Here is a 16,348-nt window from a genome sequence, read left to right on the forward strand (position 1 = left end):
TGGAGAGAATTTTCTTAACAACTGATGACAGTTTTTTTTTATGTTTCTTCAAATTCTGAGCCTGACCAGATCAGTATTTAATTGACAAAACTTTAGCTCAGCAAAATCCATAGAAATAGTTTTACTTGTTGGAGGGTTGTCTTGTTTTACAGCTAAATATTACTGGTTGTTGTGCTGCTCTGAAACTGTTGGGAGATGAGAGTATATTTTATAAGTTTAACTCATGTCGTGTGCATTTGGTGATCATGAAAGTCAAAGACAGAGTGAGGTATAGTATAGTCAAGTTCTATGTAAGAGTCTCCATACATCCATCAATTTACTTCATTCCTGATTTACAACATACCTGCCATGCCTGTCTTGGACCTCTCCAGAACAAACATTGTGACCATTGCACTAAAGGGTATGGGAAATTTCAGATGTGAATGACAGAGGGATTTGAGTCTTACCACTAAACTCATGATCTAAACGCCCAGAGGCAGAAAGTTATTTTGTTTATTTGCAGGACCATGAGGCAACCACTTTGTGTATTGTAAATTTAATATTATTTTCAGAGTATACTGTAACTTGATAAAGTTCCACGTAGATAATGGTTCTGTTCTCTGATTTTGATTTCCACTTACAAAAGAACTGAATATTAAAGCCCTTATGGGGCATGTTTACTCTTACATGGCATTTTTATGATAAACCTATCAAACTTTATGGCAAGGTTCTACAAATGTGAAGTGTTATAAAGTAAGAATTCTTCACTCCTCTGAACCAAATGTTTAGGAAATCAGAATATCTCAATATGATGTACTAATGAAAAATATTTTTGGCCCTATCTATATGAGCTTAAGGCCTCTCTTCCAGTCCTCAGAAGCCAGTTTCATAGAAATAAGCAATGGAAAAGATCCATCTATCTATTACGTTGTCCAGTCCCTCTCCCTGCCTATGCAGGATTGATCCAGCACCCTCTCCTGCATCCCAACCCCCTGCCCCAGGCTCAACCCAGAGCCCCCTTCCACACTGCGAACCCCTTGGCCCCAGCCCAGAGTCCGCACCCCCTCCTGAACCCCAACCTCCTACCTCAGCCCGGTGAAAGTGAGTGAGGGTGGGGGAGAGTGAGCGACAGAGAGAGTGGGGGGTGGAGTGAGCAGGGCAGGGCTTTGGGGAAGGGGTGGGGTAGATCCTGGGTTGCACTTAAATTCAAAAAGTGATCTTGGGCGTAAAAAGGTTGGAGACCACTGCAATGGATCATCAGATAAATCCAGTAGTGACAACAAATTGAATATTCACATTGTCTTCCTCTGCTCTGGTAATACATTTTAATTGGCTCTTCAGAATTAAAAATTGGACACTGCTCATAATTGTCTTTAATGTACAAAGTGATGTTTTGGCTTATACGGTGTGGATATATATTGCTGGGTCTACTTCTAGAGGGAGGGACATTTTTGGACATAAATAATTTCATCATTCTTGACTATTTTTCTTCCAGAAGAAATATTTTTTTCTTTCTTTTTGAAATTTCCAGCTCTGAAAAAGCTCAGAGCTACTTTTAGCAATGTTGCCAACTTTTTAGTACTGCAGAGTCATTAGAGGGCTTTATGTTGTTGTTAAAACCCCCACTCTTGGGTTTGTCTCCTTATATCAAGATGACAATTATATTTGTTTGTTTGTGCTTTTAGAAACCCAAACATCCTACAACAGGGCTAATTGCCATCACACTGGCATTTCACATATGCAATGAAGTTCACGTGGCAGGCTTTAAGTACAACTTCGCTGACCGAAACAGTTCTTTGCACTATTATGGCAATGAGACCATGTCTGAGATGATTGAGGTAATGTACTATTTTCTCTTATGGGAAATGCTTAGAGAAAAATAGTCTTGTGCTAATAAGTTGGGAGACACAATGATCTGAAAGAATGAGCATGGTTTAGGAGTCAGAAAGTCTTCAGTTCTATTCCTGGCTCTAGTACTGATTGGCTTTTGGCGTTAGGCAAATCACGTTACCCTGCCTCAGTTTCCCCTTCTGTAAAATGGGTGGAGCTGGTCAGAAGTTTTCCAATGGAAAACTGTTGGAAAATGCCAATTCATCAAAACTGACACATTCTGCAGAAATATGTCTATTTCATAGAATCATAGAAATGTAGGGCTGGGAGGGACTTGAGAGGTCACCTCGTCCATCTCCCCACACTGAGCCAGGACCAAGTAAACCTAGCTAGACCATCCTGGATAGGTGTTTCTCTAACCTGTTCTTAAAAACCTCCAATGATGGGGATTCCACAACCTTCCTTAGTAACCTATTCCAGTCTTTAATGACCCTTATGGTTAGAACACTCTTCCAAAGTCTAATTTAAATCTCCCTTACTGCAGATTAAGCCCATTACTTCTCCATGTCCCAGGAAGGAAGATAAGAACAATTGATCTCCATCCTCTTTATGACAGCCCCTAATGCATTTGAAGACTATTAGGTCCCCCTCAGTCTTCTTTTCTCAAGACTAAACATGCCCGGGCTTTTTTAACCTTTCCTCATAGGTCAGGTTTTCTAAACCTTGTATCATTTTTGTTGCTTTCCTTTAGACTCATTCCAATTCGACCACATCTTTCTTAAAGTGTAGCACCCTGAATTGGACACAGTACTTCAGTGGGGATCTCACAGGTGCAGAATAGAGTGGGACAGTTATCTTAGGTCTTCCATATAATGCTTCTGTTAATACACCCCTGAACAATATTCACCATTTTCACAACTACATCACATTTTTGGCTCATATCAGGGGTGCAACCAGAATGACTCCTGGCTCACATCAACTTGTGATCCACTGTAACCCCCAGAATGGGGGGGTTGAATGGGTGCAGGGGTCCTGGGAAGCAGTCAGGAAGAAGAGGGGGGGTTGGATGGGGCGGCGGGGGCAGTCAGGGGTGGGGGTTCCAGGGGTAGTCAGGGGAGAGGGAGCGGGGCAGGGGTCCCGGGGGTGGGGGGTGGGGCATCAGGAGGTGGGAATAGGGGGTGAGGGCCAGGCCGCGCCTGGCTGTTTGGGGAGGCACAGACTCCCCTAACCGGCCCTCCATACAATTTCCGAAACCCGATGCGGCCCTCAGGCCAAAAAGTTTGCCCTTTCCTGCTCTACATTCTGCCCTATCTGAAATTTTCTGTTTGCTCCTGAGGAGACAGGGAGAGCTCTGCTTGATAGGGGCAGTGTTAGCTGCTGCTGTACACAGGGCCGGCTCCAGGCACCAGCTTAACAAGCAGGTGCTTGGGGCGGCCAAGGGAGAGGGGCGGCACCTGCAGCAATTCGGGGGCGGCAGGTCCCTCACTCCCTCTAGGAGTGAAGGACCTGCCGCTGAACTGCCGCCGCCGATCGTGGCTTTTTTTTTTTTTTGCTTGGGGCAGCAGAAATGCTGGAACCAGCCCTGGCTATACAAAGGCAGGGAATGAGGAAAAACAGATGGCCAATCAGTTGAGGATTTCCCTAGGTGGGGTTTTTCCACAGACACACAGAAGGGTCAGAAAACCCCTAGTCTGTCCCCACAAGATTTGGCAGGTTTGGGCCTGATCCAAAACACATTGATGTCAGTGAAAAGACTTCTGTTTACTTCAGTAGGCTTTGGATTGGGGCCGAGGAAGAGGAGATAGATTCGAATTTGGAGGGAGGGGCTGTTTTTGATGTATTGGCTAGAGACTGATTGACAGGACACAGACCAGCCAAAAATTCCTATGTGCACAATTCATGAAATCAGGTGGAGCTTTAAAAATAAATTATTTTCCGATTCTTTATGTAGAAAGAAGTTGTCTAAATGTTTATATTTATATTTCATATAAGCATGGTGTGGAATCCAGGAAGTTAGTGATGGAAGAGGCCTCTGAGGTCACACCCAGTCCATCTCTCTGCCACTGATAGATTATTCCCTGCAGTATAGTTTCTAATATGGGTCTAGTCTGGTTTTGACTTCCACCACTTCCCTGGGGAGGCTATTCCTCAGCCTTTGGATATATCCACACTGCACGCTTCTTTCAGTGGCTGTAGAGTACATACACAGGTTGCACCCCAGCAAGGGTATACATAGCAGTGTAGCCAGTGAGGGACAGTTTAGACAGGCCAGGTATAGTACGGACACACCTGAGTACATGCCGTACATAGCTCTCTACTTGCCCAAGCCGGGTCTCCCTATCTACACTGCTGTTTTTTAGCAATATAGTGTCCCGCTGCTCGGGCCTTTTTCTGTCATATGTAAAGACTCTGCCAGTGGGGAAAGGCTCTGGCAGGGGGAGGACTTTTCCTGCTGCCTCCCCCTACCAGAGCCTTTCACTGACATGTAGCTATGCACTGCAGTGTGGACGTAGCCTGCTTTTCACTGCAGCATGTAGCTACATGTACACTATATGCTGTCACTAATGGTGTGCAGAGTAGACATTGCCTATAAGTGTATGAGTCCTTTCCACAAAAGATTCTGGCTATAGTATTGTCTAAGTAACCCATTTGATTCATGGAAAAGAGTGTATCTTTGTTGCTTGCAGTAACAATTTGATTTTGTCTTGTTTCCCCCCCCCCCTTTAGAATGGATACCACAACATCATTGCTGAGCAAAAGTTTTTGAAGTCGCTTATAGATAAGCAGTTTGTGGTCAGCTTGACATGAGACTGAATAGACAATGGAAGAGTGATCGCTGTTTTCAACAAGATAGATTTTATTTTTTGTACTGTATTTTTATTTTTTAAATGCCACATCAGTTACAGAAATATTTAAAAGAAGCACAGATGCCTCACAAAGGTGGTGGTAGCGGAGTTCCACTGTCTAAGACTGATGATGATTGTCGCTATCTCGGAGCACACAACTAGAGTGAACTGATTTCTGTGAATCTATTTAATTATGAAAAAATACAACCTTCAGCTAAAAAATATCAGGGATATATAAAAATATGATGCACACCATTTATTTAACAATAAGAACATTTTTCAGCAACTTATTTCTTTTCCGTATCTTCCTTTCCTGTTGCCCAGAGACTTGGAAGGCTATGAGATAATTGATAAAAGGATACAAAGTCTTTCACCTCTCCGTTCTGGTTTGAAAACAATTTGGGATAAGTGTATCTGCAAATCATTACTATCTGAAGGGTGTCTAGTAGCTGTACAGTATATAAAGTGCATTTTTAGTCTGTCCACCTGGGCAGATGTCCATTCATAGAAAATCACCTTCATAATTCACACAGGCTGGTATTTTCTTGTTGTCTGTCTCAACAAAGAGGCCTCAGACTGAACTGCCCATGGACTTTTGGATGTAGCATGTGTACACTTGGGTTGGAGACCCACTGGTATAACAGTGTGGGGAAGTCTGGATTGATGCTGCTCGTGCTGTATCTAATTTATGGATACATTTGTTCTCAGTGCTGTCAGTCTGATTTATTTCACAAGCACCTGAATTCATTTTTAAGAGGTAAGCACGATCTCCTTTAAACTGTGGAATTATAGAAGAGTTTTAAATATTTGAGTTGTGTTGGCACCACTGTGCAGTATTGACCACTTTAAGATGCATTCGCAACCAGAACTCCCCAATGAATATGAACTAGAATCTTGAGTTTGTACATTAAAATTTCTTTCAAACAAAATGTCTTTGATGCATAGATTTCCCCCCCCAAACACACACATTCCAGAGGCCTTGACACTTCTTATTCTCCCAAAGATGAAGATGTATTTTCCAAAACAGCACAGTTCCCCTTAGCACAGTTCCCCTCACCATAACAGGTAACTGTGAAGGGTTTCAAGAGCACCAACAGATCATCACATGTACCAATTATCTTCTATATTGTGAGCAAGGCAGCATCTGAGACACACATTGACCAATTCTGGGAGTTACAATTTTGTTTTTATCTGGCAATTCCTTTGTCCTCCTTTCCTTTTCTTTTTTCCTGTTCTCTTGAGTTTTAGGCAGAGAGAGCGAGTGTGTGTGTGTGTGTGTGAGAGAGTAACAGTTTCAAAAGCACCTAAATGATTTAGGAGACTAAACCCTGTTTTCAAAAGTGATTTAGGTACTTAGGAGTTTGGATTTAGGCTCCAAAGTGCCTACGTCATTCTGAAAATGGGGCCTAGACCTCTAAGTCACTTAGAGTCTTTTGAATTTTTTTACTCAGGATCTTTAACGATAAGAGATTTGGTGGGATGGTCATATATTGTGAATCAGTTGTCTCAGAGAAGTCCATGGTAGCTCTAAGTGAAATCTGCTTGAGAATGTCATCAGGAGCTATGAAGGTCTAAGTGGCAATGTAAAATTCCATTCTAATAATCCTATAAGGTACATTAGTCATGAAAGGTATGTTTTAAAACTCTGTGGTCAATTGATCAATCTTCTAGGAATCAGAAAATCACAAAGAAGTATGCTTCAAAAGAATTTTGAAAGTGGATAAAATAATCCAGTATTCCATAGCAGTATATATTAATTTGAACAGAGATTAATCTAACAAACTAGGACCGCAGGATTGTGTTCCTCAGAAATGAGGGCATGAAGCAAAAGACTGAATCTTGCTATAGAGTATTGACCACAATTTCCTAGCATCATAAATGTAAAAGTAAACAAATACCTGGTTTAGATTAGAGTGAAGTGGTCAAAGATTTTCTATTACCCATTTTCCATTTCTGTCTGTCAGAATTGTTACAATTATTAAAAAAAAAAAAAAAAGTCTCAGCCTCTCTCTCTCTTTTTTTTTTGAAGCTGCGTGGTTCTAATGAGTGCTTTTTTTAAATCCCTGATGGTCTCAGATTAAGCTTGTTGGATTAGTCAGGTTTAGGCTCTAGTGAGGCCACATCATGCTACATTTTGTAAGGACATGATGATTTTGAGTAATTCCAAATGTCTTTAGAAGGTGATATTGAGGCTCTTGCTCCGTTAATCATGTTTCCACTATTTTGCTCGTCTCCACACTGCCATCATTTTTAGGCCCTTACACAAATTGATACATTGTTTTTCACAAGACCTCTTGAAACCGGCTAGCATTTATTTCAATTAATTTAAAAGGCTTGTCTGTGTGGGAAAAAAACCATGAGGAAGTTGCATCAGAACTACAGTCATTATTATTTTGTGTCTAGTGCTGTTGAGAGAGGTTTTTATGTAATTACTACATGTGCGGCTTTCAAAAAGCACTCAGCATCAGCGTTGGCCTAACTCTGCTGCCCTTGAAGACATTGGTAAAACTCCCACTTCAGTGGAAGGAGAGTTAGGCCAAAAGTGAAAATTCTACCTTACCAAACTAGGAACGTGGCAGCCTCATGCTGGTACAACTACATGAGGTCTCTGAAGTATCTGTATAGAACCTGTTACATTCTGGCAGAATGTAGGCAGTAAAGACTTGCACCAAAGTGTCCAACTGTATCCAAGTGTCAACGTTTAGTATGACAGTATTACAGGATCGCTTTCCAAAATTAGCTATATAATTTTCCCCCTCCTTTTGAGAGTATCTTGATATTTATCTTTGTCATTTCTCTTTCCTTTCCTCTCCACCTTCTTCCTCATTGAAGAAGGGATGTAGCAACACACAGCTTTGGAGAAGTGATTAGTTCCTCATCTATACTTGTTCTCCAAATTGGTATCGTCCATAAATCTACTCTCATCCACCTACATCTTTTCTTAAGTTCCTGTCATAAGGTTTTTTGTTTGTTTGGAGCCATAGTAAAGAGTTATGGGAAGGTGTCAGCCAAAAGAGCTGACAATTGGTGTTTGTGACAGTCTCGTTATTCACCTAAACTATACACACATTGCCAAATGGTGACAACCGGGAAGGGAGAGATGGTTGTGAGGGAATGCAAAGAGAACAAAGTTAAGCTTTCAAAGCACCCCAATACATGCTCTGACCGCTACATACATAGAGCAGAGGGTACTGTCTTCAGAAAGCATCATTTATGGGTAAGTAATTTTATCTTTGATACTAAGCAGTGAAATAATTATTACAACAATTTTTTTGGTAGCATAATGCAGGCTTTATAGAATTCTGTACACATTGGACCTGTTTTTCCACTGCCAGGTACCCTGTGTAGTCATTTACACCCAGGGAATACTGATACAACGTGATTTCAAATCAGAATAGTAGCATTTTGCACCCATGTTGCACAGGTGTAAACACACAAGGTGCTAGGTAGTGGAGAATCAGAATCACGGTGTCAGTTTTAAATATAGCACTCATTTTTAAGGTCATCCTGTGCCACTGTTATTCCAACTTGCCTTGAGAGTTTTCTTTTTAAAAATAAATTGAGCAACCTAGAGCAGGATCTTTTTCTAAGATTTGCTTTCATTCTCCTTTGGTCTAGAGGGTACAGAATCTACAATGGGCCACTCTATTGAAAGCTGCTTTTTAATTTGATATCTGCAGCAGCACAAGTTGAAGTCTTCAGTGTACAAATTCCAGGGTACTGCAAGCTGTACTTCCATGTACAGTGCCAGCATAACGGTGCCGAATATTAATAAATTTCTTTCCCTTTTCCTTCTGTCAGCTGCAATAGTTCATTTGCTTTAAGGCCCCAGTCAAAACACCACTGAAGTCAATGAGAGTCTTCAGTGGCCTTTGGGGAAGATTCTTAAAGGAATGGACTGAGCTTGCTCTGTTGTGAAAGTTATCTTAATTTCTTCAACTGTAACAATTAAGGGCAATTCTCAGATATAACTAAAAGGCAAGTTACAGATTAATGCACTAAGGATGAATCTGTGAGTGTTTAATGCACATCTGTAGATTACATTTCAAATGAAAATGTATTGTTCCTATTTTGGAATGACAAGAAGGGTTTAATAATTAATATGTGACGTGTCTTGTTATGTTATGTACACTAATATACTTCTTTTTTCAAATACCCCTTTAAATATTTTCTTAACCTAAAATATGGGAGCAGGGGTATTGTTTGTGTGTCTGTGTTTGTGTTTAAATAAAGTGTATAATTTTAAGAATATGTGAAAATCAGTGTTTTGTTTTTCTGGTTTAAGTAAATATTTGATTTCATTTGCTGTTTGGCTTGATATTTATGTGCCTTTTAATACAAACTTTATTTTGACAGTCATTGGCTGTTAACAGGTGTTTTAAGTGGAGTTTTGAATATTGTCAGATTATTTTCCATATAATAAATCTGTTTTAAGGATACATTTTAGCAAATCACAGTGCTAGACCTCATTACAGCACTATATAAATGATGTATAGTGGATCTATCATTGCCATTCAGTTGACACATTTAATTTAACAAGAGATGTCAAGTTTCTATGGTGGTGAGTAGAGAAACGGGGAGGGAAAGTGCCATCCATGTTACTTTAACATGAGCTGTAGCATAGTGCAAAAATGATACATTCTATCAGAACTGGCGGCTTTTGCTTTCTCAAAATTGAAGGGCAAGGCAAAATCACTCCTTTATGGGAAGAATGACACTTTTTGCAAATCAGGTTTCAAATTACTCTATGCTGAGCAAAAGCAAAATCTTGTCACGGTTGGTGGTGATAAATTGTGTCAAAGAAAAAAATTCTCTTAGAGGCAATTTTTCGTGGGTTTTTAATCTTGTTCATGAGTAGTGTCTGGGAGCTCAATAGGAAGAGCTTGAGGAAAGAGGAAGCTCATGAGAGACTTCAGAGGAAAAGCACAGAGAGAAATACTAAAGAACATATTGTTTAATGCTTCAGTGCTGTTCGTTTTTTCTCACTTTTTCCCCATGAATTTGAGTTTGGAAAAGAAAAAGCCCTTTCTTCAGTTTGTGGTTTTAGGGATTCTGAGTGTGGCCCAGTGATCAAAAAGAAGAAGAAAAAATCCACCATGAATGAATATGTGGACCCATTCGTTTTAGTTTTGATGTTTTGTGCTAGATTGTGACATTACATTTTGCCATGAGTAAGGGGCTGCCTTGCCCCAAGAGCACATGAGGGAATGGTCTGTGAGAATTAAAAATTTGTTCTCTGGTCTCTGTCTGAGCAATCAAGGAACCAGGGATCTGCTACTGGTCTATTTCAGTATCGGATTGTTTCCCACTCCATGCCAGTTTGGTGAGTAAACTTCTCTGTTCTACAATGGCAGATCTGGGACCAGAATTCAGATCTCCTGACTCCCAATCTGATGGCCCATCTTCAGCAGCATGCTGTGCAGCCCACAGTATATTTATGCCTATTGGTAGGTTCAAAGCTTCAAAGGAGACTGTCACTAATTGCCCACCCAGAATGATGAGGATCATACTTAAGCTTGTCTCTCTCAAGGCACATCCCCTCTCTTCCTGTGCTCCACTCTTTTTTCAACCTGTGTTTTCAAGCAAGGTACATAGTTCTCCACACTAACCAGTACTATGATTAAACTCTCTCTCTCCCTCCCTCCCTCCACAACACCTACCACACACTGCTGTGCATCAAGCAAGGCCATGCAGGATTAAGGCCTATGTAGAAATACCAGTGGTGTTTTCTCAGAGTGATATTTGCATATTAGCACATTCAGGATTCTAGAGGCACCATCTATTGGTAAATGCTCAGAGATTACATTGGTTTCTTTGCAATATGGATTAATAGCAAGCTCTGCAAAAAAAGAATGTCCTTTGTAGATCATCATTCACACTGGTTTGTTTTTAATAGATTCTGAGTGTCCTTGTGCTCCAAATTTGCGCGAATTTGGTGCTTCAAACTTCCTTTCTAGTCATTCTGTTAATAAAGGGAAACTTTTTTTTTTAGATATTTAATAAGATTTTTTTTCAAATCAGTACAAAAAATTTAAATACAAAAATTATTTGCTATTGACATATCTCATACATATTCTGGAAACTCACCAAAGTCACCAGTGTCTGGTAAACTGTCCATTGCCACCAACATTCCATAAAATATCTGAGATCACGCACCGCACTACAGTCATTGCAGTGCTGTGTTGGTAATACACTGCATTAAACTCTGTATTTAAATAATGGTCATGCCAGTTAAATCTTTTTTTTTTTTTTTTCCTGCATGGAAGTACCTTGTTCATTTTGAATTAAACTGGGTTGCATTAGTCAAGACATAGAAGGTGTGTTCAGCCTACTTTTAAACTAATGCAATAGTGTGATGTGCCACACTGAAAAGGGAAACACATAAAAGTACAGTATTAAGATATTTTTAAATTAATCTCAGTAATTAATTTTTTGCTGTGAGATTAGCACCATTGTTGAACAGACAGTACCTTGTAAAAATGTTGCTTCCCCCACATACGCACACATTTGATGCCTACGTATGCTCATATACAAACCTAGGCAATTGGTAACAAAACATAAATAAAAAGAACTGGAAATCAGTTATTAAATGAAATTGTTCTCAGATGAGTGATAGAGTTTAAGGCCAGTAGGGACCATTAGATTATCTAGTCTGACCTCCTGTATATCAGAGGCCCCCAACACCTCTCAGCACCCCCACACAATGGAAATAAGACAAAAGTAAAAGAGTTTGCTTGATCCTTATTACAGATTAAAATTATTGGACAATCTCAAACCAGTTTATTTATTATTTAGCAAACAGCAAGTGCCACTTTTGCTGTATGTTCATTAATAAGCTAATTTTGGCTGAATCCCAGAACAAGCGCATTCTCTTAAAAGCCAAACAGAATGCAGTTTCTTAGCAAAGGTATGGGAAACTGCGTGTCTTTATACTGCACTGACGTTCATTGGCCAAAATGCTACGTTATTTTAATAATTTGGCATAACATATCTAAAGTCATTAGACTAAAACCATATCTCAGGTCTACCATGTCTACCTTCTGCTTTGTAAATATATATGGAGGCTTCTTGAATGCTGTGGTATTAGGGGTTGATCTATTGCCCCCTGAAGTTGATGGTAGTTTTCCTTTTGATTCCAATGGCTGTTTGGATAAAGCCCTCAGCTAGCAGTGAATTAAAATTCTCTTGTGCTAACATTCTTTTCCATCTTAAGTGTTTTACTAGAAGAAACTATTCTGTGATACTGTATGTGGGGAAAATAAGGATTTCAGCTAAGAGAATCTTTGCTTATGGTGCAGGGTTAGATAAAACCTGCTTTTAAAAAAAATTACTCAAACTTTATATATATATAATATATATATATATAATCAGATCATTTCATACTGACACATTCTATTTATTTTAAGTTATCTTTTCACCTTGCTCTTTAGATCAATGTTCAGTTAAATAGGCAACAGGAGTGAGTGATGTATGCAAGATTTGACCCTTAATACTGCGTTATTGTGAATGAAACGAAGTAAGTATGGTATCACAGAAATATATAATGTACAGCTAATATGTTCCCATTGGATACAGAACAACTGTTATGAACCTGATACACATCATTAAATATGTTCACCACACCATTTTTATAACAAGCTGTGCATAATGTGAAACTTTGTGTTTCATTTGTTGTACAAAAGGGATCTAAAACTGTCAGTAAATGCATCTTTCAATGGTATAAAAGTTTGAAGCAGAGGAAAAGAGTTGTGATTTTGTCTGGGGGTTTTGTTTGTTTTGTTTTGTTTTTGTTTTTACATAGGATACAATAAATATCCTGAGAAAGATGAGTGAACATATTGCCCAGCATAGAGTCCCGCTGCCTGTTCAGATGGCATCTGAATATAAACTTTGTCTCCAGGCATCAGCTGAATGACGGTGCTTCCAGAAGCTTGGTCCAGGAAACCCTTTTTATATTCATCGTATGTATACATCAGTGGCTCATTGTTCTTGTACAAAGCTACCCAGACGCTGGCCCCTTTACAGTGAACATGGTAGGCAAAGTAGTAAATCCCAGGGATCTCACAGGTGAAGATACCAGTCAGTGGGTTATAGTTCTGCCTGCCATTGTAGAGAAGCTTGTCAAATTTCACAGGCACCCCTACCCGTGGGAAGGGTGTGGTGAGTTCTGCTGTGAATGCAGGCATTTCGTAGACAGCACCACCATGCTTGCCTTTCTTGCCCATATAGCCAGGTGGGGTCTTCACTCCATCGATGCCAGGCCCCATCTCTGGCAAATATTGTCCAATGGCCGGTGGGGTGGGTGGGATTATTACTGGAGGACCAGGTGGACCTGGAGGCCCTGGAGGACCCTGGAGACCCGGCTGGCCAGGTGGACCAAGTGCCCCAGGTTTTCCTGGTGGTCCTTGCAGCCCTGAAACACCAGGTTTCCCTACTCCTGGAAAGCCTGGTGGACCAGGTACACCTGGTTCTCCTTTAGGTCCTGGAAGTCCAGGTGGTCCGATTGGGCCACTGGGTCCTGCGATACCTGGGATTCCAGATGGACCTTGATGGCCTTGATCACCAGGGATTCCAGGTTCCCCTTTTGGTCCTAATTGCCCAGGAACACCAGGCAGGCCTGGCAAACCTTTGTGACCAGCTTCTCCCTTTGGCCCCATTGGACCAGGTAGTCCTCTAAGACCTGGGGGTCCTACTTCCCCAGGAAAACCTGGCTTTCCTGGGAAACCTTGTAGGCCAGGCTCACCTTTTGGACCAATAGGTCCTTGAGGCCCTACAGGTCCACCTTCTCCTTTTGGTCCTGGGAAACCAACAGCACCAGATGGCCCCATTACTCCTGGTAATCCTGGTTGACCTGGCTCCCCGGGAGGCCCACCCATGCCAGGAGGACCCATGTGCCCTTTCTCACCTTTAGGCCCCAGTGCTCCAGGGAAACCACCCATGCCACGATCACCTTTAGGCCCAGGAAATCCTGGTTTCCCAATTCCTGGTAGGCCCGGTGGCCCTGGTAAACCCGGCAAGCCTTGTTCCCCCTTTCCACCTGGGAATCCAGGCTGGCCTGGGATTCCATCTTGACCTGGTTTTCCAACACCTGGAAGGCCAGGTGGACCTTGAATCCCAGGTGCCCCAAGAAGACCTTGTGGCCCTTGTTCACCTGGAAGTCCTGGTTTACCTATAGGTCCCTGTGGTCCTGGAAACCCAATCATTCCTGGTTTGCCTATCCCTGGGAGTCCAACTGGACCTGGAGGGCCAGGTAGCCCAGGTGGACCTTTTAACCCTGGTAAACCTGGAATCCCAATGCCTTTTTCTCCTTTAGGCCCTTGAAGCCCTGGGAGTCCTGGTGGTCCTTTCATTCCTGGTTCACCCTTTACTCCTTGTTGTCCTGGTAATCCTTGAACACCTGGTTTTCCTATTCCAGGCAGTCCAGGAGGCCCTAGTGGTCCCTGTGGCCCTGGTATTCCCATAGGTCCAATCTCTCCCTTTGGTCCCATCTCACCTCTTGACCCAGGGAGCCCCATTGCTCCTGGTTTTCCAGGCATTCCAGGCATACCTGGTTTGCCTATTCCTGGATATCCTTGTGGACCTGGTTTTCCTTTGGCTCCTGGCACTCCATGACCTGGTAATCCTGGGGTCCCTGGTGGCCCTCTTGGTCCAGGCTCACCAGGGGGACCTTGCTCACCTCTCAAACTGGCTAATGGAATTTCTGTTTTTAAGAAAAGAGAGAGATGAACCATAATTTTACCTTTATTGGAAATCATGTATGCAGTTTAAATAGCTTGGTCTCATTTAGATATTGCTTGGATTTGTGGTAGATACACTAGGTACTACCATCTCGTGGCCCCAGTTGTTGATTAGCATTAAGCATAGCACTTTTATTGTTCTGAATGATGTCACGCACCCCAAATTTCACTTTATTCATAGTTTAAGTGAAATAATTATTTTCCCCTCAAAATCTTCCCTTCATTTTTATGTAAAAGCTATCCACACCTTAAGTCAATTTTCCACATATATGGGCCAACTTTCAAGTCTGTGATGAAATGCAAAAAAACCTTTAAATTTTGAGTAGCTCTTTATTTTCTATAAATATGTCACCCTTCTAGTTGATGACTTACGATGACTGAGTTTACACTTAAATGTTTTGCTGGTATAGCTATACCATTGTAACTATCTTGACAAATCTCTTCCAGTGGAAATGCAGCTTATACCAGCAAAAAAGTGCTTTTCCTGGGATAGCGTTTCCTTGTTTGATAAGCAAAACAAGCTAAATAGCCAAACACACTTTTATGCCACTTTTATGCGAGATTTCTTAAGTCTATGCATTTTTAGTAAGTCAATGTATTTCAGCATTGATGACAGCCGGCTATATACAAAAATTTATAGTGAGATGTTAAGAATTGAACTTAACCAATGAAAACCAGAAAAAGGTATTTACCAATGTGATATCTTCAGCATTATCCTTAAATCTGGCATTCTTAATCTTTTCTACCCCATTAACCCTAAATCACCCATTTTTCCCTCGCATGGCCCCATATCTCCATTCTTTTTTGTCTCTGAACATTGTGCCCTTTCGTTTTAAAAGATCTAAACTGATTTGATACACAATAATTTAATAATCTGTATTGGCTCAATGCATCAAACTAGTCCGGGCTAGACTGTAGCTTGGCCACAGCCCTGTGTATGAGGAAATATGTAGCAACGCAGGGAAGGAATTGTACCTTTGGGAGGCACAATTCCTGCCCTGCTTCTCCCTTGTTTCAGAAGTGAGTGCTGGGTGTTAGTGATTTGTTGACGTATATCAGCAGCAAACGATAACACCCTGTGCATCTGCTCAGCTGGTCTGGCTGGTGCTTTGGGGAGGGTGACGTCAAAACTCTGCCCCCTCCCCACTCACTCATGTGTGTGGGTAAGAGGGAAACAGTATGTGCACAGCCCATGTAGGAACATAAAGGGAGTTCTTAATCCCCCTTAATTCCCTGCACAGGCACACAGAGCAAGGGACAATCTAGCCCAGGGGTAGGCAACCTTTCAGAAGTGATGTGCCGAGTCTTCATTTATTCACTCTAATATAAGGTTTTGCGTGCCAGTAATACATTTTAACGTTTTTAGAAGGTCTCTCTCTGTATGTCTATATTATATAACTAAACTATTGTTGTATGTAAAGTAAACAAAGTTTTCAAAATGTTTAAGAAGCTTCATTTAAAATTAAATTAAAATGCTGATCTTACACCGCCAGCCTGCTTAGCCCGCTGCCAGCCTGGGGTTCTGTTCACCTAGGCCAGCAGCGGGCTGAGCGGGGCCTGCAGCTAGGACGCTGGCTGGCAAGGGGCCAGCAGCCGGGACCCCAGACCTGGGGGGGTGTTCAGGGGTCAGGGCAGAGGGCTGGGGGTGTGCGGGGGGTTCAGGGCAGAAGGCTGGGTGTGTGGGGGGGTTCAGGGGTTAGGGCAGAGGGCTGGAGATGGGGGGTTCAGGGGTCAGCAGAGGGCAGTAGGGGTGTGGGGGGGTTCAGGAGTCAGGGCAGAGGGATGGGGGCTGTGGGGGTGCAGGGCAGAGGGCTGGGCGGTGTGGGAGTGCAGGACAGAGGTGCTCGGCTCACGGAGGTGCTCCCAGCCCCCTGCCCCGAGCGGCTCACGGCAGGGGGATGGAAGGGATATGCCCTGTTCCACCCCCTTCCCCAAGGCCCTGACCCTACCTCTTCT

At 42.0% G+C, this 16,348-nt stretch overlaps 2 protein-coding genes across 8 annotated transcripts in view; one reads left to right on the top strand and one right to left on the bottom strand.

The window, feature by feature from the left end:
- Nucleotides 1-8,956, top strand: part of ST3GAL6 (ST3 beta-galactoside alpha-2,3-sialyltransferase 6) — an 85,488-nt gene extending 76,532 nt beyond the window's left edge. For all 5 annotated transcript variants that reach the window (XM_034789858.1, XM_034789848.1, XM_034789866.1 and 2 more), the window contains 2 exons: nt 1,665-1,817; nt 4,537-8,956. In XM_034789858.1, the coding sequence (XP_034645749.1) occupies nt 1,665-1,817; nt 4,537-4,617 (234 nt within the window). In that variant the 3' untranslated portion in view covers nt 4,618-8,956. The remainder of the gene's footprint in view (nt 1-1,664; nt 1,818-4,536) is intronic.
- Nucleotides 8,957-10,893: 1,937 nt separating this feature from the next.
- The window catches only part of COL8A1 (collagen type VIII alpha 1 chain), a 114,845-nt gene continuing 109,390 nt past the window's right edge, over nt 10,894-16,348 (bottom strand). For all 3 annotated transcript variants that reach the window (XM_034789814.1, XM_034789825.1, XM_034789835.1), the window contains one exon: nt 10,894-14,355. In XM_034789814.1, the coding sequence (XP_034645705.1) occupies nt 12,449-14,355 (1,907 nt within the window). In that variant the 3' untranslated portion in view covers nt 10,894-12,448. The remainder of the gene's footprint in view (nt 14,356-16,348) is intronic.

This window comes from Trachemys scripta, chromosome 1, assembly GCF_013100865.1.
Source record: "Trachemys scripta elegans isolate TJP31775 chromosome 1, CAS_Tse_1.0, whole genome shotgun sequence".
In the NCBI taxonomy this organism is placed as follows: Eukaryota; Metazoa; Chordata; order Testudines; family Emydidae; genus Trachemys; species Trachemys scripta.